Source organism: Cygnus atratus, chromosome 21 (assembly GCF_013377495.2).
Source record: "Cygnus atratus isolate AKBS03 ecotype Queensland, Australia chromosome 21, CAtr_DNAZoo_HiC_assembly, whole genome shotgun sequence".
NCBI lineage: Eukaryota > Metazoa > Chordata > Aves > Anseriformes > Anatidae > Cygnus > Cygnus atratus.
In genome coordinates, this window is record NC_066382.1 from 7,293,080 (window position 1) to 7,311,585 (window position 18,506).

Genomic DNA, 18,506 nt, shown 5'->3' on the forward strand with positions numbered 1-18,506 from the left:
TGGGGGTGGGTGGGGACAAGAGGGGCCGGATGCGGCCGCAAAGCGGGGACCCCCCCTTGCACCCCAACACATGATCCACGCCAGACGAGGCGCAAAACCACTGGCCCGGAACCAAAGCTGTGGGGGGAACTGGGAGGGACTGGGAGGGCTAACCGGGGTGCTGGGAGCTCCCCCTGACCCCCTTGACCCCCCCCTCCCAGGGCCGAGTCCCCCCCGTTCCCTGCCGGGCCGCGCCGGAGGGGCGCTGTCCCTTTAAGAGGGCAGCCGCGCGCGTTCCCGCGGGCGGGGCCGGGTGACGTCAGTGGGGCATGAATGAACAGGAGCGGGGCGCTCCCGCGGGGCTCGCGCGGAGCTGGGGCGCCCCGGGCACCCCGCGACCTCTGCTATGGCCGCGGCCCCCCCGGCAGCCTTCATCCTCCTCGCCCTCCTCCTCCTCGCCCCCGCCGCCCCCAAGGAAGGTGAGCGCGGCCCCGTGCCCCGATTTTATTTTATTTTTTGTTATTTTTTTTTGGGGGGGGTCTTGGGTCTGGGGGGGCTGCGGAGAGGCTCCGCACCCCCCCCACCGCACCCCTGGGTGCTCGCAGGGTGCTGGGGGTCGGGGATCGGGGACATCGCGGCTTTTGGGGGAAGTTTGGCAACTTTTGGGTTCGGCGCAAGGAGCTGGAGAGTGGTTGGGGGACTGGGGGGGGGAGGAAAAAGCTCCAAAAAAAGCTGGTTTGGGTTTTTTTTGTTGGGGGGGTGAGCCCTAGGGGAGCACCGGGGGCTGGGAGAGACCTGGGGGAGAAGGTCGGGAGCGCTTCTTTTTAGGGCGAAAAAAAGGCCGAAAAGGGCAAAACGCTGCCGCTAGCGGGGGACTTGCGGCCGCTCCTTGCCCGCGGCCGGGCTGGCCTCCCCCCCCCGCCGCCCCACAAAAAAAAAAAAAAAAAAAGCGATGCTGGAGCCGGTGGGTGGAAAGTGGGGACCCCCTCCCCCCCTTGCGACCCCCTTAAAATAATGGGGCGGAGTGGAGGCAGAAGTCAGCCGAAAGTTGAAAAATCCAGCCCCCAAAATCCCCAAATTCAAACGAAAAAACAACAACAAAAAACCTTAAAGGAAGGTTCCCCGGGCAGGATCCGGCCGCGGAGCTGGAGAACAATGTCAGGAAAACCCAAAAAGTGCTGGGAAAAACAATCTTCGCCCTGGCCCCCACCTTGCACCCCCCGTGCTGAGCTCCCCGGGGTGTTTGGGATCAGTTCGGGGGGTTTTGGGCAAATTGGGGTGGGGGAAGCGAAGGTTGGGTTTCTTTTCCTGGGGGAGCCACAAACTCTCGGAGAGCGAAGGGCGAAAGAATCCGGCCCCGACCGCAGCGAATGCAAATAACTGGGAGGTTGGGGGGTGTCTGGGGAAGGGAAATCGAGGGGAAACGGGAAAATGGGGAAGAAAACCCCAAGCGCCCCTCCAGCCGGGGCCGGGGAGGGGGTTCGGGGCATCCGCAGGCAGGTTCGTGGGGGCTCGGAGGGGTAAGGAGCGATTTGGGGCAAAACCAGGTAAAAGACGGCAAAGTTTGGCGGCGGCTGGGAGCCAGGGGGCGATCGGTTGTGAAGTGTCAGGTTTGGGGGGCAGGGAGGGGGGTCTTGGGGCCCCCCCGTTCTCCCCCCTCAGTGAAACTTTGACCTCGGAGGGGAGGCTGGGGCCAGATCCTGCGCCGCGGTTGGGGTCAGTGCCTGTGGGTTGGGGGTTTGGGGACACGGAGTAGGGGCGAGGGGGGAACGGGAATGGGAATGGGGCTGCACATGGGGGTCGCGGTGACGATGATGATGATGATAAAGGTGGCCGTGGCCATGCAGGTGCCTGGGGGCTGCGGTGACAGCGGCGGTGCGGGGCTGGGGGGGGCAGCGGGGCAGCCGAGGGCGCTGGCAGCGGGCGCACCCTGGCTGCGCCTCTTGACTCAGCCGCAGGTCCCTGCCCTGAGTCACTGCTTTGGGGGGTGTGTGGGGGGGTGTCACAGGGGGGGACCCCACGAACTCCCCCCCTGCCGTGTTTCCGCTTTCTTGGGGGAATTCCAGCCGCAGGAAAGCAGGGAGGTGCCTGGCATCCTTCCTGGCTGGCGGTGGGGGGACGGGGCTGGATGTGTCACAAGTTCCCCGTTCTCAGCACCTGCCCCATAAAGCTGGGGCGAGGGGTGGGTGCGGGGGCACCGGGGGACACATCCCCAAAGCCCCCTGCCTCCCCCAGGGCCGTGTCGGGCATGAAGCCGGGCGCATTCCTTGGGGCTGATTCATGGCGCTTCCGCCCTGGCCGCGGCCTCCTCTTCCTCCCCTGGCCCTGGTGCTGGATCCGGCCACCGCCCTCGGCGTGCCGGGGCTCGCCGCTTCCCCCAGCCCCGCGTCCTGCCCGGCCCAGGGGGACACCGGGGGGACATGGGGTGGTGACGTGGGGGGGGTCCCATGGACAGCTGGGGGGCCCTGAGCTCACCCAGGGTCCCAGGGGCTTCTGGGGGCATCCGTGGGTCCAAGGGGCATCTGGGTGGGTTGGTGGCGTCTGTGGGTCCTGGTGGCTTCCTTGGGGTGTGTGCACAGGTCCTGGTGGGCTTCTGTGGGTCCTGGGGGCATCTGTGTGTCTCTGGAGCACCCCCAGGTCCCTGAGACATCCATGGGTCCCAGACACATCCGGGTTTATTGGTGGCACCCACGTGTCTCAGGGATGTATATATGTGGGTTCTGGGGACACCTGTGGGTGCCAGGGACAGATATGTTGGGTGCTAGGGGCTTTTGGGTGTGCTGGTGGCATCTGCAGGTTCTGGTGACATCTGTGGGTCCTGGGGGGCATCTGGATTTGTTAGTGGCATCTGTGGGTCCTGGTGGGCACCCATGGGTCCAAGGGACATCTGTGGAACTTGAGGACTTCCACGGGTCTGGGGACACCCATGGATCCAAGAGGCAGGTGACATCTGTGGTTCCTGGGGGGCATCCGTGGGTCCTGAAGGCATCCATGGGCCCTGGGTCTGCGTTTCCCAAGGGCATCTGAGAGCACTGGTGGCCTCTGCGGGTTGCTGGGGCCATCTGTGGGTCCTGGTGGCATCTCCCTGGCGTCCTGCTCACCCTGCTAACGGCCCTCTCCTCTCCCCACAGTCGTTCTGCTGGACTTCGCCAAGGCCCAGGGGGAGCTGGGCTGGCTAACCCAGCCCTACGGCAAAGGGGTGAGCACCCGGCGAGGGGCGACGCTGCAGATGGGGACGGGGCCCTCCATCGGGATGCAAGCGAGCGGGCATGCATCCCTGGGGATGGGGAGCATCCGTGGGGACCGGGGGCTCTCCATGGGGACGGGGATGGAGATGGGACTACCCATGGGGACAGATCAGCCATGGGGATGAGAATGAGGGGCAGCCATGGGGATGGGAGCATCCATGGGGGTGGGGATGGAGGTGGGACTATCCATGGGGATGGGGAGCATCCACGGGGAGATATCAGCCATGGGGATGGAGAATGAGGGGCATCCACGGGGATGGGGATGGAGGCATCCATGGGGACGAGGACAAGGGCATCCCTGAGGACTGGGGGCATCGTACCTCCTGCCTCAGTTTCCCCCCGAGGGGGCATAGCGACAGCAGCTCCAAGGACCCGTTTCTCTCTGCGCCGCAGTGGGACCTGCTGCAGAACATGATGAACGACTCGCAGATCTACATGTACCTGGTGTGCAACGTGCTGGAGGGTGAGCAGGAGAACTGGCTGCGCACCAACTGGATCTACCGCAGCGAGGCCCAGCGCGTCTTCATCGAGCTCAAGTTCACTGTCCGCGACTGCAACAGCTTCCCCAGCGGCGGTGGCTCCTGCAAGGAGACCTTCAACCTCTACTACGCCGAGTCCGACGTCGACTACGGCACCAACTTCCAGAAGCGGCAGTTCAAGAAGATCGACACCATCGCCCCGGACGAGATCACGGTGCAGGACGACTTCACCAACCGCAACGTCAAGCTCAACGTGGAGGTGCGCTCGGTGGGGCCGCTGCGGAGGAAAGGCTTCTACCTGGCTTTCCAGGACCTGGGCGCCTGCGTGGCTCTGCTCTCAGTCCGCATCTACTACAAGACGTGCCCGGCCGTGCTGCGGGGCATGGCCCACTTCCCCGAGACGGTGGCGGGCGCCGACTCGCAGACCCTGGCGGAGGTGCGGGGCTCCTGCGTGGAGGATGCGGTGGCCGACGAGGCGCCGACGCTGCACTGCAACGCGGACGGGGAGTGGCTGGTGCCCATCGGGCAGTGCCAGTGCCGGGCCGGCTACGAGGCCGTGGGTGACCAGTGCCAAGGTGAGGATGTGGGGGCATCTGTGGTAGTGGTGGTGATGCTGGGGATGGGGTGGCGTGGGGCTGGGGGCGCCCCGTCTCGGTGCGTGCCGTGCAAGCCATCCCTCCCTCTCGGGGGCACCCTTGGGCACCTTCATCTCTCTTGGGGCACACTTGTGGCACCCTTGGGCATCCCCAACACCCCTGGGGGCACCCTTGGAGCGTCCTCAAGGCCCTTGGAGCATCACTGGTGCACCGAGCTTGTCAGGTGGAGAGGGGTGGGCTGGGGGGGCCATTCCCCCAAGTGGAGGCATGGGTTGATAGTGGGTGTCCACCCCCTCCCACGGTGGATAACAATAAGGCAAAGCACCCCCAAACCCCCCGGTTGACATGCTCTGAGGGTGACGCGTGCCCAGGAGCTGGTGAGGATGCTCAGGCTGGGGACAGGGACCCGGTCACTGACCTTCCTGTTGTGTGTGTGTGCCCCCCCCAGCTTGTCCCCCCGGCACCTTCAAGGCCGAGGTGTCCCCCAGCGGCTGCCAGCCCTGCCCTGCGCACACGCTGCCGGCCCCGACCGCCGCTGCCGCCTGCCCCTGCGAGGACGGGCACTTCCGTGCCCCCACCGACCCGGCCGCCGCGCCGTGCACCCGTGAGTGGCGTTTTGGGGACACGGGGGTGGGTCGTGGGGTGCGGGGGGCACCTCCGTGCCCTGACCCCACACACACCGCCACCGCTTTGCTCTGTGTCCCCAGGTCCTCCTTCGCCCCCGGGCAGCGTCACGGCCATGGGGCTGGGGGCCGCCGTGCAGCTGCGCTGGTCCCCCCCCACCGACACGGGCGGCCGGCAGGACGTCACCTACAGCGTCACCTGCGAGCAGTGCTGGCCCGAGAGCGGCGAGTGCCGGCCCTGCGACGGGGGCATCCGCTACTCGCAGCCCCCCCGGGGGCTGGCAGGGACGGGGGTGACGGTCACCGACCTGGAGCCCCACGTCAACTACACCTTCACCGTCGAAGCCCGCAACGGCGTCTCGTCCTTCAGCACCCACCGCAGCGTGGCCACCGCCAGCATCAGCGTCAACCAGACGGGTAAGGGCCACCGGTGTCCCCGCCACCACCGCTGTGGAGGTGCCACCGCCTCCCATGACACCCCTGTCCCCACGGCAGAGCCACCACGGGTGACGTCCGTGAGCCTGGACGGGCGGACGGCCACCAGCCTGGTCCTCTCCTGGACGGTGCCGCTGCGGCAGCAGAGCCGGGTCTGGAAGTACGAAGTTACCTACAGCAAGAAGGTGCCACCAGCGGCGTCCCATCCTCGTCCCACCTCGTGTCCTTCCCCAAACCCCTCGCCCTCACCGTGTCCCTGCTTCCCCAGGTGGACGAGAACAGCTACTCGGTGCTGCGCTGCGAGGGCGCCTCCGTCACCATCCCCAAGCTGTCCCCCGCCACCGCCTACGTGGTGCGGGTCCAGGCGCTCACCCAGGACGGCCACGGCACCTTCAGCCCCGAGCACGAGTTCGAGACATTGCCTGAGGGTGAGGAGTGGTTTTTTTTGGGGTGGGTTGTCGGTGGTTTGTTAGTTTTGGGGGGTGCTATGGGGTGCACGTGGCTCCAACTGTCCCTGCAGGAGCCGAGTCCATGGCATCTGCTGCCGTCATCAGTGGCTCAGTCACCGGCATCCTCTTTGTCGTCCTCCTCCTGGCCGCTCTCATCTACGTCCTCCGGAGGTAAGGAGAGGAAAAAAAAAAATCCAAATTTTTTCCCCCACTGAGGTGAGTTTTGGGACAAAATGCTGCTTTTCTGCAGGAGGAGGAGCTCGCGGTCACGCCAGTCCCCTGAGGACGTCTACTTCTCCAAGTCTGGTGAGCACCGGGGTGGTGGGATCAGGGTGGGGGCTCGGTGGTGACACAGGTGGGACAGTGGGGACAGGTCGGGGGTGACACGGCTGCTGCCTCCCTTAGCAGACCAGCTGAAGCCCCTCAAGACCTACGTGGACCCGCACACCTATGAAGACCCCAACCAAGCCATGCTCAAGTTCACCACCGAGATCTCCCCGTCCTCCATCACCCGCCAGAAGGTCATCGGTGCTGGTAGGTCCCCATGGGGCTCTGTCCCCTGCCTGTCCCCAAGCCGGGGAGGGGCGGAAGGGGACAGATTTTGAACCTCCCCCTTCCTCTGGGCAGGTGAATTTGGGGAGGTCTACAAGGGCACCCTGAAACGCGGCAAGAAGGAGGTGCCGGTGGCCATCAAGACCCTGAAGGTGGGCTACACAGAGAAGCAGCGGGTGGACTTCCTGAGCGAAGCCAGCATCATGGGCCAGTTCTGCCACCACAACATCATCCGCCTCGAGGGGGTCGTCTCCAAGTGTGAGTCCCCCCCCTCCAAATAAATCCCACCACTTCCCTGCAAAAAAAAAAAAAAAAAGCTTGCTAGGCCTGCCAAAAAGTGCTGCTCTCACATGCACCCCCACGTGCTTGGAGTCATGGGGTTTTGAGGTTTTCTGACCCGTTTTGGCTCTCTTTCTGCAGACAAACCCTTCATGATCATCACAGAGTACATGGAAAACGGCGCGCTGGACAAATTCCTGCGGGTAGGTGATGTGTGCGGGAATCCCATCGCCCCAGGGTGGGATTAGCAGGGCTTCAGCCCCAAAATCCACCACGGGAGACGGGTCCCGGCCCCAACCATGTCTCTGTAGGGGCAAGAGGAGGATTTGGGGTCGGTTTCTCCTCTTTCAGGACAAAGACGGGGAGTTCTGCGTGATCCAGCTGGTGGGCATGCTGCGGGGCATCGCGGCCGGCATGAAGTACCTGGCCAACATGAACTACGTGCACCGGGACCTGGCCGCGCGCAACATCCTGGTCAACAGCAACCTGGTCTGCAAGGTGTCCGACTTCGGGCTCTCCAGGGTGCTGGAGGATGACCCTGAAGCCACCTACACCACCAGCGTGAGTGCCACCAAGGGATTTGGGGGGGGCTGGATGGCTATTTATTTTATTTTTTGGAGCAGTTTTGCATTCTTGCCTTCTCTTCTGCACCTTGGCATCACTGCATTTAAGCGTCCTTTTTTTCCCACCACAATTGTTGCATTGTTTCTTGCTTTTTGACATCCTCACTTTTTTTTTTTTTTTTTTTTCTTCCTCCCCTTGTTCCTCCTCGCGTCTTGGCACCTGGACAATTTTGGTGGTGGTGGCACAGGGGGGGAAGATCCCGATCCGCTGGACGGCACCCGAGGCCATCTCCTACCGCAAGTTCACCTCTGCCAGTGACGTCTGGAGCTATGGCATCGTCATGTGGGAGGTGATGTCCTACGGCGAGCGCCCGTACTGGGAGCTCTCCAACCATGAGGTGAGCGCAGGTATCCCTCCGGCCCCTGTTCTTGGTGGTGACCTTGCTTTTTTGGGGCGTGCCCCTCGAGCCATGTGCCATTGCAGGTGATGAAGGCCATCAATGAGGGCTTCCGCCTGCCCGCCCCGCTGGACTGCCCCTCTGCCGTCTACCAGCTGATGATGCAGTGCTGGCAGCAGGAGCGCAGCCGGCGCCCCAAGTTCGCCGACGTCGTCAGCATCCTCGACAAGCTCATCCGTGCCCCTGAGTCACTCAAGACGCTGGCGGACTTCGACCCACGGTGAGCTGCGGGGAGGGGCAGGAGAGAGGGGAAAATAGGGAGGGGAGGGCAGTTTGCAGGTGGTGCAGGCTTGCACGCGCTTTTGCATCCCCGCGTTTCTGCCTTCTCGCTGTTTTGTGTTCTTGCAGGCTTCTTCTGCATCTTTGCGATGTTTTTGCAGCATTGCACTCTTTGTGCTGTTCTGCATCCGTGCCTTGCTTTTTGCAGGTTTGCATCCTTGCACGCTTCTTTTGCATCTTTGCATTTTTACGCTGTTTTTGTAGCTTTGCACTCTTGCATACTCTTTCATGTCTGTGCTTTGTTTTTTGCAGCTTTGCATTCTTGCATGCTTCTTTTGCATCTCTGTGTTGTCTTTGTAGCGTTGCACTCCTGCATGCTCTTTTGCTCTTTTGCATCTTTGCATTTGCGCCTTGCTTATTGCAATTTTGCATTCTTGCATGCTTCTTTTGCGTCTTTGCATTTTTTGCACTGGTTTTGCATTCTTGCACACTCTTTTGCATCTGTGCAGTTTAAGATTGGTTTTTGCAGTTCTGTATTCTTGCATTGCTTTTGCAGCTTTCCATTCTTGCCTTTTTGGCATCTTTGCATCTGTGCAATTTTAAATTGGATTTTGCATCTTTGCATTCTTGCATTGCTTTTTGAATCTTTGCATTCTTCTGCTTTTTCTTTGCGTCCTTGCCTTTTGCATTGCTTTATGTAGTTTTCTGTTCCTGCCTTCTTTTCTTGCATCTTTACACTCTTGCATTGCTTTTATATTCACCTTTTGCATTTTTTTGCATCCTTGCCTTCTGTATATCTGCATTTTTAGCTTCCTTTTTTTTTTTTTTTTTTACATTTGCAATTTTTACATTGTTTCTTGCCTTTTAACGTTCTTGCCTTATTGTTTTGCATTTCCACTTTTTGTATTACTCTTTGCATCCTCACGTTTACACGTTCTTTTTCACATCTTGGCACCTGGGAAACTTTGCATTGCATTTTGCTTTTTTTTTTTTTATATATATATATGTTTTCCCATTACTTGCTTTATACTTCTGCATTGTAGCTCTACCTTTTTTTTTACAGTTGGGCTTTTGCCTTACCGTTGGCATCTTTGCACTGTCACTTCTAAATTTTGCATCTCAGCATCTTTACCTTTTGCCATTGTGTTCGCATGCGTGGGTTGTTTTTGTGTTTTTGTTTTTTTTGCTGCTTACCATTTTTGCACTGTTTTCTGTAACTTTGCACCTTTCCACTGTTTTTTGCATTACTTTTTTTCCACATCCTTCCATTTCTTTGCATGACTTCTTTTCAACCTGTGCCCTCCTGCATTGTTTTTGCATCCTTCCGTTCCTGCATCCTTTTTTTTTTTCCAGCCTTCCTTTTTTTTTTTTTTTTTTTTTTTTCCACATGCTTTTCTTTATCTTTGCATGGCTTTTCATCCTTGCATTTCTGCACCGTGGGTTTGCCCCCTGCCCTGCCCTGCACGTCACACCATCTCCTCGGCCCCGTCCCCGCAGGGTCTCCATCCGCCTGCCCAGCACCAGCGGCTCCGAGGGCGTCCCCTTCCGCTCGGTGCCTGAGTGGCTCGAGTCCATCAAGATGCACCAGTACGCCGAGCACTTCATGGCCGCAGGCTACAGCACCATGGAGAAGGTGCTGCAGATGACCAGCGAGTGAGTCCTGGGGCCCCGCAAAATGGGGGATGCTCGGGGCTGGATCTGCCCCCAGGGGATGCTCGGGGCTGGATCTGCCCCCAGGGGATGCTCGGGGCTGGATCTGGTGCTGGGTAAAGTCTGGGTCTGGCTTTGCCCCCGGGGGCTGCTTGGGGCTGGATCCACCCTGGGGCTGTTTAGGGCAGGATCCACCCCCCCTGCATCCCCACCACGCTCAGGATCGGACCACCCCCAAGCGCCCTTCCAGGCCAGACCTTTTTGGGGCTGTTCTCACCCCAAAACCCCTCCCTCATTCCGTAACGCCCCCCTTCCCTCCCCGCAGCGACATCAAGAAGATCGGTGTGCGCCTGCCCGGCCACCAGAAGCGCATCGCCTACAGCCTGCTGGGGCTGCAGGAGCAGCTCTGCGCCGGGGGCATCCCCATCTGACCCCCACGTACCCCAGCGTGCAAAATGAAGACCCCCAGCCTACCCCCCCCCGCCGCTTTATTTATTATTTTTATTATTTTTAAGGTTTTTATTATTGTTAATAATAATATTATTTCCCACGGGGGATGTTGCCACTTGGGCATCGCCATCCCCAGGACAAAAGGGGTGTGAAACCCCACAAAAATTAAATTTCAAGCCGGCACTTGGTTGGGGGGGCGGCCTTATTAGGGGGGAGTTTCCTCTTTTTTTTCTGCATTTCAAGGAAAAAAAAATAGGGCTGAGCCAGGTGCTTCTGAATGCTTTGTGGATGGCTTGGCCCTAAACTCTCGATTTTTGCTTTTTTTCCCCTATTTATTCCTCTCCCGACGCTGGGTTGGGTTTTTTCCACCTTAATGCTGATAAGCAGTGTTACCTCTTCTATTTTTTGTTTTTTAACGTAATTTATTATATTTTTGTATATTTATTGAAGAAAAATCAAAGAGGTTTCAGATTTGGGGAAGATAATAGGGGAGAGAAAAAAAAGGGGGGCAGGTTTGGGGTATTTTTCCCCCCCTTTTTAATGGATTTTATGGGATTTTCATGAAAGTGAGTTTGATTTGAATAAAACTTTTGTGCTCTTTTTCTACAACTGTGTCATCGGGCAGCTGCCAGCAGCGATTTGGGTTTGGGAGGTAGAGCTGCTGGGGGGGAAAGCTTTTATTTTTGTTTTTTAAGGCGGTTTTAAGATTTTGAAGCATTTTGCAAGCGTTTGCATGCATTTCCCAGCTGGGGCCTCCTTTCTCCCAAACCCTTGAGGAATTTGGGATTTTTATTTTGCTAAGCACGAGCGGGGCCGGCTGCCCGGTGCCTGCAAATAACCGGGTAGGGAAAAAAAGCCGGAAAAAGCAATTTTTATTTTTTTTCCCCAAAACCACAAGGGGAAGGGGGGGACGACGCCGTGTGGTTGCGGGGTGGTTGCAAAAGCATCCGTCGGGTGCTTTTTTTACCCTTTTTTACTTTCTGTTTGGCGCTGCGCCCTGCAGCGAGCTGCCCCGCCCGGCGGGTGCCCGGGTGCCGCCGTGCCTCGGTTTCCCCTCCCCGCGCGAAGTTTCGGTGAAACTCCCGATCCCCGCGGGGGTGACGCACGGGGAGCTGGGCGGGGGCTTCCCCGGGGGTGCTGCGGGTCCCCACCCCACTGAGGCCCCCCCCAGGCACTGGGCTCCGTCACCCCGCGGTGTCCTCTGCCCCCTTGAGCACCTCCTGTGGGCGATACGGGTGCTGCGGGCCCCCTGCCCCGTGGAGCATCCTTCCCCGTGCTGTGGGTGCTGTGTTCCCAGCACCCTGCTGAGCACCCTCCGTGGGTGCTGTGGTCCCCTCCTGCCCTTGGCCCCCTCACCCCCCTGAGACCCATCCCTGGGGGCTGGGGGCAGGGGGACCCCCTGAGCGCCACCCGTGGGTGCTGTGGTTCCCTCTACGTGGTCTCCTCGCCCCACTGAGCGCCACCCGTGGGTGCTGTGGGTGTCGGGGTCCCCATGCCCTGCTCAGCACCTTTCCCAAGGGCTGTGGGTGCTGTGTTCCCCTCACCCTAGGGTGCCCTCAACCCACTGAGCACCCTCCCTGGGTGCTGCGGTCCCATCACCCTAAGGTGTCCTCACCCCGCTGAGCACCACCCAGGGGAGCTGTGGCCCCCATACCCGCTCAGCACCTTTCCCAAGCGATGTGGGTGCTGTGGTGCCGTCACCCCTGGGTGTCCTCAACCCCCTGAGCACCCTCCACGGGTGCTGCCTCTTCCCCACCCCACCCAGCACCTCCGGCCCCCGCACCCCCCGGGGCTGCCTGCACCCAGCTCCCGCCCCGCTTTTTGGGTGTTCTCCTGGCGCTGACCCCATTTCACCTCTCCTCCGGCTGGGCTCGGGCATGCCCGGGATTAATTGTGCCGCCTTCGTTAGCGTCTGCTGCGCCTTCCCCTCCCCGAAACGCTGCACCCCGCTTTGGGGAGCCCACGGCACCGCCTGCGCTGGGACAAAGGGCCTGGGGGGGGAGGGGGCTTGGGGGGGGCCCCAAGGCCCCGGGACAGCAGCTGGGGGTTGCACAACACCCGCCACCTTTAATTGCAATAATTAAGGCTAATTATGCAAATAAGGGTGCTGATAATTATAGGGCTCTGCAGAGATTGCGGGGGGGGGGGGGGGGGGTGCACAGCCAAGCTGGTGGCCCCGTTAAAGGGGGATGGCCCCGTTGCTGAGATCAGAGCATGATTTTGGGCTGATTTGGGGCTTTTTGAGTACTTGGCCAACCCTGTTGTGGGACCCTGGCTGTGGGGAGACACCCCTCGCCCCCAAACCCCTGCTGGCCTGGTCTGCAGCCCCCACCCAAGCCCTACAAAGAGACGCAGCGATGTGGAAAGCCCAGGCTCTAATTAGCACTGCAGCACCTTAATGAGGCGATGCTAATTGCACCCCCCCCCCCCCCCAAGTGGCGCGTGCACCCCTGAAAGCCCGGCAGCCGCAGGTGGGGAGGAGGAGGAGGTGTCATGGGTGTTTGTGCACCTATGGGTTCGTGCGTTTATGGGTTTGTGCGCGCGTCCGTAACGCACGAGCACACTCTGCTGGACAGCCGGCCCCGCGCATCCCCCAGTCCCAGCAAAGGGGAAACTGAGGCAGGCAGGGACCGGGGGGGGTCACATAAGGCTGGGACAGCCCACCCCGGTGTCCCCAAATCCCACAGGGCTCAAGTGAACCCAAAATCAAAGGTTTGGCATCAAAGGGGTCAGATGCACTTCGCCCCCCCCCTCCCCACCCACCCACAGGACTGCTCCCTCCACGCTGGTGGAAAATGGGGGGGGGGGGGGGGCGGCGTGTTTTGGGGTGGCCCCCTCTGTCGCCATGTGCCCAAATTAACCAAATGGCCCCAAAAAAAACATTTAATGGCTACAACGGAGCAGCGGGAACGGCAGTCACTTGGGGTTGGCGAGCTCCTCGATCGCTCTCCGCAGCTGCAAGGGGAAGCAGGCAGTGGGACTGGGCGCTGTCCCCCCATGTGCCCCCCCCCCCCCATGTCTCCTCCTTGTGTTGTCCCCCCCCCGTGTCCCCCCGTCTTGTCTCCCCCCGTGTCCCACCTCAGCGCGCGTGACGGCCCCTGCCAGCTGCCCGTAGCGGGTGACGAAGATGCGCTGCAGCTTCAGCAGCTCGAAGAGGTGGTGTGCCTGCGGGGGGGGGGCGGGGGGCACGTGGGGGACAAAGCCAAAATTTGGGAAGGGGGGGGGGGGGCTTGGTGCTGTCCATCCCCACCCCAAACCTGGTGCAGCGAGGTCCACGGTGAGAGCTGCAGCATGACGGGCTCGATGGCGCAGTCGTCCCCAACTGTCCCCATGGAGGCTGGCTGCAGGGGAGGGCAGAAGGTGACGCGTTAATTTTTTTGGGTGGAAAAACGTCTCCTTTGGGTGCGGCGGGTGCCTCAGGTTCACCTTCTCCTGCAGCAGCCCTGGGGGTGCCCGTGGGTGCTCGTGACTCTGTAGGAAGGTGACCAGCTGGGCTCGGCTGACGGTGCCCACCAGCGTGGGTGACCCTGGGGGGGGCACGAGCCAGGTGAGATGTCCCCACGGCCACCAGGCGAAGTGTCCCCACAGCCACCAGATGAGGTGTCCCCATGGCCACCAGGACCCCGGGGTGCCCGCACCCTACCTGCGCTCTCCACCACGGGGTATTCCCCATCGGTGGTGGCACTGAGGGCTGCCAGCACCTCCTCAAAGCCATCACCCTTGGCCACGGCCACGACCCGCCGATCCATGAACTCCTCCACCACCACCCGGTAGGAGCTGGAGAACGGGGACAAAAACCCAATTTTCCCCACTTTGCAGGGATTTCCCCCCAAAACGGCCCCCAGGGTGTGCTGGGGACGGGCCTCACGCCATGTGCCGGCTGCGGATGCGGGGCAGGTAGGGCAGCTTCTTGACGATGATGGTGCCGTCGTAGAAGGAGGGCTGGCACTTCTGGGCGATGGCGTTGGCCACCAGCACGGCCAGGACCACGGGCAGGACGTGGGCCAGGTGGCCGGTGGCCTCGCACACCAGCAGGGCGGTGGAGATGGAGTGGGTGACGGCCCCCGAAAAGGCAGCAGCTCCTACGGCACGGCACCGAGGGGGGGGGGGGGGGGGGTGGCATTGGTGCATGGTTGGGGATGTCACTGTCACCGCCCCCCCCCCCCCCCCCCCGATGTCACCGACTTACCGGCCAGCGCGTAGCCCCCGGGGACGATGGGGTGCGTGGTGGCCTCCACACGGAGGCCATGGGGGAAGAGCGAGGCCACGACCTCCCCCATCAGGCGCCCGATGGCAGCTCCTGCGGGGTTGGGGGGGGGGGGCGGGGAGAAGCCCGGGGCCCCCCAGGGGATGGATGGATGCACCCCCCCTCCCCCAGGCTGTACCCCCAGCAGGGCCAGATGCACCCCCCCCCCCCAGGGCTGGGTACCGCCCCCCCCCCCCCCCCAAAGGGGCTGCATGTACCCTCTCCCACCCTTCCCAGCATGGATACACCCCCCCCCCCCCATGCCCCCACCCCAAAATGACACAGCCTCCCCCCCCCATGTCCCCCCCAGGATGCAAACCCCACCCCCAGAGCTGCACACAACCCCTGTACCCTCCCCCCCCGGGCCAGATGCAACCCCCCTCCCCCCCGGTTGGATGCAACCCTTACCCCCCCCAAAGGGACTGGATGCACCCCCTGCACGCCCCCAAAACCAGATGCACCCCAGGGCTGGGTGCACCCCCCAATGGGGCCAACCCCCCCCCCCCCCCCCCCCAAAACCGTTCCGTTTGCACCCCAGGGCTGGGTGCACCCCCCATACCTCTCCCCAGGGCTCCATGCACCCCCTGTGGCCCCCCCGGACCAGATGCACCCTGGGGCTGGGTGCCCCCCCCCCCCAAGCTCACCATAGATGAAGATGGGCATGAAGTACCCGGCGGGCAGGGGCAGGGTGGTGGCCAGGGTCAGCATCCAGAACTGGGGGGAGTGGCACAGCACAGGGGCGGGGGCTCGTCACCCATGGGGACAGCAGCTGGTGGTGCTGGGGGGGGGGGGGACACGAGAGGGCCGGGGGTACCTTCATCAGCAGGAAGAAGGCCAAGGTGCCGAAGATGGTGGCGGAGGGGTGGCACCACTCCTGCCACAGGCGCTGCGGGTCCCCGGGCACCACGGGGGCCGCCGAGGCGTTTTGGGCCAGCACCCCCCAGGTGCGGTTGTCGAAGAGCGAGATGAGATGTTCCTTCATGGACAGCTGGGCGGACGGATGGACGGACAGCATGAGCATGGGGTTGGGTGGGGGGTGGCGGTGGGGAGCGCCCACCCCCCCCCCCCCCCACCCCCCCCCCACCCCAGCCCCTGCTCACCCTGGAGGCCATCAGCTGCCCCAGGCCTGGAGGGAAGGTGATGGAGGCCAGCAGCAGCACCACCAGCGCCGAGTACAGGGGCTTGCTGGGGGGGGGAGAGGGGGCGGCTGGGACAGACGGACACACGGACACGGGATGGGGCAGGGTGTATGGACGTGGGGGGTGGGACACATGGACACGCTAGGGGGACACGTGGGGTGGATGCACGGAGATGTGAAGGGGACATGGAGGTGTGAGGTGCATGGGGTGGGTGTACGGGCGGGCTGGGGGGGGATGCACGGGTGGGCTGGGGGACACGTGGCCACGTGGGGGGTGTATGGGCACGGGGGGGGTGGGATGCGAGGACGCACCATGGTGACACATAGGTGTGTGGGGCGCATGGAGTGGGCACACAGAGGTACTGGGGGGACACGCGGACACGCGGGGTGGTTGCACAGATGTGCTAGGGGACACGTGGGACAGACACACGGACGCCCAGGACGGACTCGGTAGCCAGCAGCCTGCCCGTGAGCCAGTTCTCCCTGACGGCCGCCAGCAGCCAGCGCTGGCAGAAGAGGTAGGCGCAGGCGATGGCACCGCAGATGGCCCTGGGGAGGAGAGGGCAGCGTCCAGGCAGGGCACAGGCAGGGCACGGGCAGGGAAGGGGCAGGGGAAGGGGCAGCGTGCAGGCAGGGTGCAGGCAGGGTGCAGGCAGGGTGCAGGCAGGGTGCAGATCAAGTGCAAGCAAGGTACAGGCAGGGTACGGACAAGGTGCAGGCAGGATAAAGGCAGGGTATGGGCATGGTATTAGCAGGGTATGAGTAAGACACAGGCAGAGTACAGGCAGGGTACAGGCAGGATATGGAAAAGATACAGGTAGAATACAGGCAGGGTATGGGCAGAATACGGGCAGGGTACGGACAAGATAAAGGCAGGGTATGGGCAGAAGATGGGCAGAGTATGGGCAGGGTAGAGGCAGAACACAGGCAGGGTATGGGCAGGGTGTGCTCAGGAGCCCGTCCCCAGCAGGTCCCTCCTTACCCCAAAACCATGAAGAAGAAGGTCTCCGGCAGGTCAAAGGGGAAATCAATCTTGAGGTCGCTCTTAAAAAGCGCCGCGATGGTCTCTGGGGAGGCGGGAAGGGTTTTGAGGGGAGGCCAGGAGATGCTGCGGGGCCGCACCCTGCCCGGCCTTGCCTTGCTCGCTGTTGAAGACGGCGAGGAGGCGGAACATGAAGGCGCCACAGGTAGCAGCGAAAAAGCCACGCCAGTAATCCCGCACGGCGAAGTGGGACGACATCACCTCGATGCTGAACAGCACCCCTGGAGAAATGGGGGGGGACCCGCTCAGGGGGGCCCCGGGGGTCCTCAGCTTCAGGAAGGGATTGGGGGGGGTTCCTCACCACTGATGGGCGCCCCGAAAACCGTGGCCACGCCGACGGCTTGCGCTGCCACCAGCATCTCGTTCTGCTTGAATTTGTCCTGCGGAGGAGGGGGGGTTAACCAAAATCCCCTGTTTTTTGAAGGGAAATGGGTAAAAAAAAATAAATAACATCCCAGCAGCTCCCCCACCTCATATTCCCTTGTGACCGACGTCCGCATCTTCCCCAGATACGCTGCGGCCATGGCGGAGAGGTGCACGAAGGGACCCTGGGGATGCGGAGGGGTCGTGGTGCTGAGCGACTGCGGTGCTGAGCGGCCGCGGTGCCGAGCCCCCCGGCAAAATTCCCGGTAGAATTCCCTGCTCACCACTTTGCCGAGGAAAATGGTGCTGCCGCAAGCCAGGGTGCAGGTCAGTCCCACCACCTTGGCCCCGAAATTTTTGATGGCCAGGTACTCCTCCAGCACCACGCCGGTCAGGATGGTCTTGAGCTCGGGGATGCCAGAGCCTTGAGGGGTCGGAGAAGGTGGCACCAGCTCAGCTTGGGTTGTGGGGGGGCTCCACGTGGCGGGGGGGGGGGGGCGGGGGCTCCAAGTTGGGGGGGGTTCAAGTTTTGGAAGCTCCAAATTTTGGGGGTTCCAAGGTTGGGAAGCTCCAAATTTATTTTTTTTGGGGGGGAACGCCTCCAATTTTGGGGAGCTTCAAATTTGGGGGGTTCCAAGTTTGGGGACTTCCAAGGTTGGGGAGCTCCAAATTTATTGGGGGTGGGTACCTTCAAGTTTGGGGAGCTCCAAATTTATTGGTGAGGACCTCCAAATTTTGGGGGTTCCAAAGTTGGAGAAATCCAAGTATTGGGGGGGGGGGGCTCCAAATTTTGGGTGTTCCCCACAGTGGGGGTGGTGTGGGGAGGCCGGGGGGGGGGGGGGGCCTGCTCACCTCCCGAATGCGGCGTGATGCTCTGGGAGAAGCCAGTGGAGAAGGCGGCCATGGCCACGGGGTAGATGGTCCATGAGAGGTACTTGAGCACCAAATAATCCCCAACCTCTTGGTAGAGCCACCTGTGGGCTGGAGAAAAAGTGCCAGGAGGGGTGCTGCCCCCAGAGACCCCCCCACACACACACCTCCCTCCCCATCCCACTGCCCGGTTTTGGGGCTCGAGCCCCCTCGTTACCCTCATAGAGCCTGAAGACGATGAGGTCCATCATGAAGCTGATGAGGGCCATGAGGACCCCCAGGACGAAGAGGAAGTACCAGTCCTCGCCCACGCGGAAGAGCTGCTGCTTCACCAGCTCCAAGCACCCTGCAGAGCAAGGGGGGGGGGGGGGGTCCAAAGGGGTGCTACTCCAACCCCCCCCCCCCAAATAAAACCAACCCAAGGTGGCCAAAATGAGGGGTGAGGGTCTCACCTCGGAGCCTCCTGCGGGCTTTGGGACAGGGCCGCCAGCTGTGCGCCGACACCAGCACCCTCTGCTCATCCCGCAGCCCCCCCGGGGGCACCTCGGGGCTGGGGGGCTCCATCCCGGGGACGTTTTGGGGACCGGGGGCTGCCCCGGCCAGTGCTGCGGACTCTGCCTGCGCCGTGGTGGAAATGAGTTTGCAAACAAGCTCATTAAAAACGACCTTGACGAGGTGGCCGGACCCGCACGGGCTGGAGCCAGCCGGAGCGCAACGGGGAGGGTTTCAGCCTCCGAATACACCTCGGGGGGGGGCAAATCCAACCCAGCCTGGGGGGGCTTTGAGGAAGGCTGCGGTCCCCAGCCCTCGGCGATGCTTTGGCCTCCGAGCATCTCCGTGCAAGGGAAGAGCCAAGGGTGACTCAGG

At 61.9% G+C, this 18,506-nt stretch overlaps 2 protein-coding genes across 5 annotated transcripts; one reads left to right on the forward strand and one right to left on the reverse strand.

Annotated features, from left to right (window-relative positions):
- The first annotated feature begins 280 nt into the window (after positions 1–280).
- Positions 281–10,583, forward strand: EPHA2 (EPH receptor A2). 3 transcript variants are annotated; one of them, XM_035567908.2, is made up of 17 exons: positions 281–458; positions 3,111–3,178; positions 3,621–4,281; positions 4,751–4,906; positions 5,010–5,342; positions 5,421–5,545; positions 5,629–5,788; positions 5,881–5,980; positions 6,060–6,115; positions 6,215–6,343; positions 6,437–6,619; positions 6,782–6,843; positions 6,992–7,201; positions 7,452–7,601; positions 7,688–7,881; positions 9,378–9,533; positions 9,856–10,583. In XM_035567908.2, exons 1-17 carry the CDS (start codon positions 386–388, stop codon positions 9,959–9,961), a joined length of 2,922 nt encoding a protein of 973 aa, XP_035423801.1. In that variant the 5' UTR covers positions 281–385; the 3' UTR covers positions 9,962–10,583. The 3 variants fall into 3 exon arrangements, with proteins under 3 accessions (XP_035423801.1, XP_035423802.1, XP_035423800.1); XM_035567909.2 differs by having other exon boundaries at positions 298–458; positions 6,218–6,343; XM_035567907.2 differs by having other exon boundaries at positions 331–458; positions 5,010–5,545.
- Positions 10,584–12,845: 2,262 nt separating this feature from the next.
- On the reverse strand, positions 12,846–18,476 carry LOC118258841 (chloride channel protein ClC-Kb-like). 2 transcript variants are annotated; one of them, XM_035567922.2, is made up of 19 exons: positions 18,092–18,476; positions 17,857–17,985; positions 17,622–17,750; positions 17,054–17,193; positions 16,877–16,954; positions 16,708–16,786; positions 16,502–16,627; positions 16,347–16,431; positions 15,812–15,913; positions 15,327–15,411; positions 15,041–15,214; positions 14,871–14,940; positions 14,170–14,280; positions 13,849–14,062; positions 13,624–13,757; positions 13,407–13,507; positions 13,238–13,321; positions 13,059–13,145; positions 12,846–12,935 (listed from the first exon to the last, which is right to left on the reverse strand). In XM_035567922.2, exons 1-19 carry the CDS (start codon positions 18,201–18,203, stop codon positions 12,897–12,899), a joined length of 2,079 nt encoding a protein of 692 aa, XP_035423815.1. In that variant the 5' UTR covers positions 18,204–18,476; the 3' UTR covers positions 12,846–12,896. The 2 variants fall into 2 exon arrangements, with proteins under 2 accessions (XP_035423815.1, XP_035423816.1); XM_035567923.2 differs by lacking the exon at positions 15,812–15,913 and having other exon boundaries at positions 18,092–18,470.
- Between the last annotated feature and the right edge of the window lie 30 nt (positions 18,477–18,506).

Excerpts from the sequence above, each read along its gene's own strand:
- LOC118258841 (XM_035567922.2), bottom strand. The coding sequence starts at position 18,203 with ATGGAGCCCCCCAGCCCCGAGGTGCCCCCGGGGGGGCTGCGGGATGAG. Across the intron at positions 15,914-16,346 it reads TTCTTCTTCATGGTTTTGGG|GGCCATCTGCGGTGCCATCG; the intron begins GTAAGGAGGGAC and ends TCTCCTCCCCAG. Across the intron at positions 13,146-13,237 it reads CGTGGACCTCGCTGCACCAG|GCACACCACCTCTTCGAGCT; the intron begins GTTTGGGGTGGG and ends CCCCCCCCGCAG.
- EPHA2 (XM_035567907.2), top strand. The coding sequence starts at position 386 with ATGGCCGCGGCCCCCCCGGCAGCCTTCATCCTCCTCGCCCTCCTCCTC. Across the intron at positions 6,620-6,781 it reads CGAGGGGGTCGTCTCCAAGT|ACAAACCCTTCATGATCATC; the intron begins GTGAGTCCCCCC and ends CTCTTTCTGCAG. Across the intron at positions 6,844-6,991 it reads CGCTGGACAAATTCCTGCGG|GACAAAGACGGGGAGTTCTG; the intron begins GTAGGTGATGTG and ends CTCCTCTTTCAG.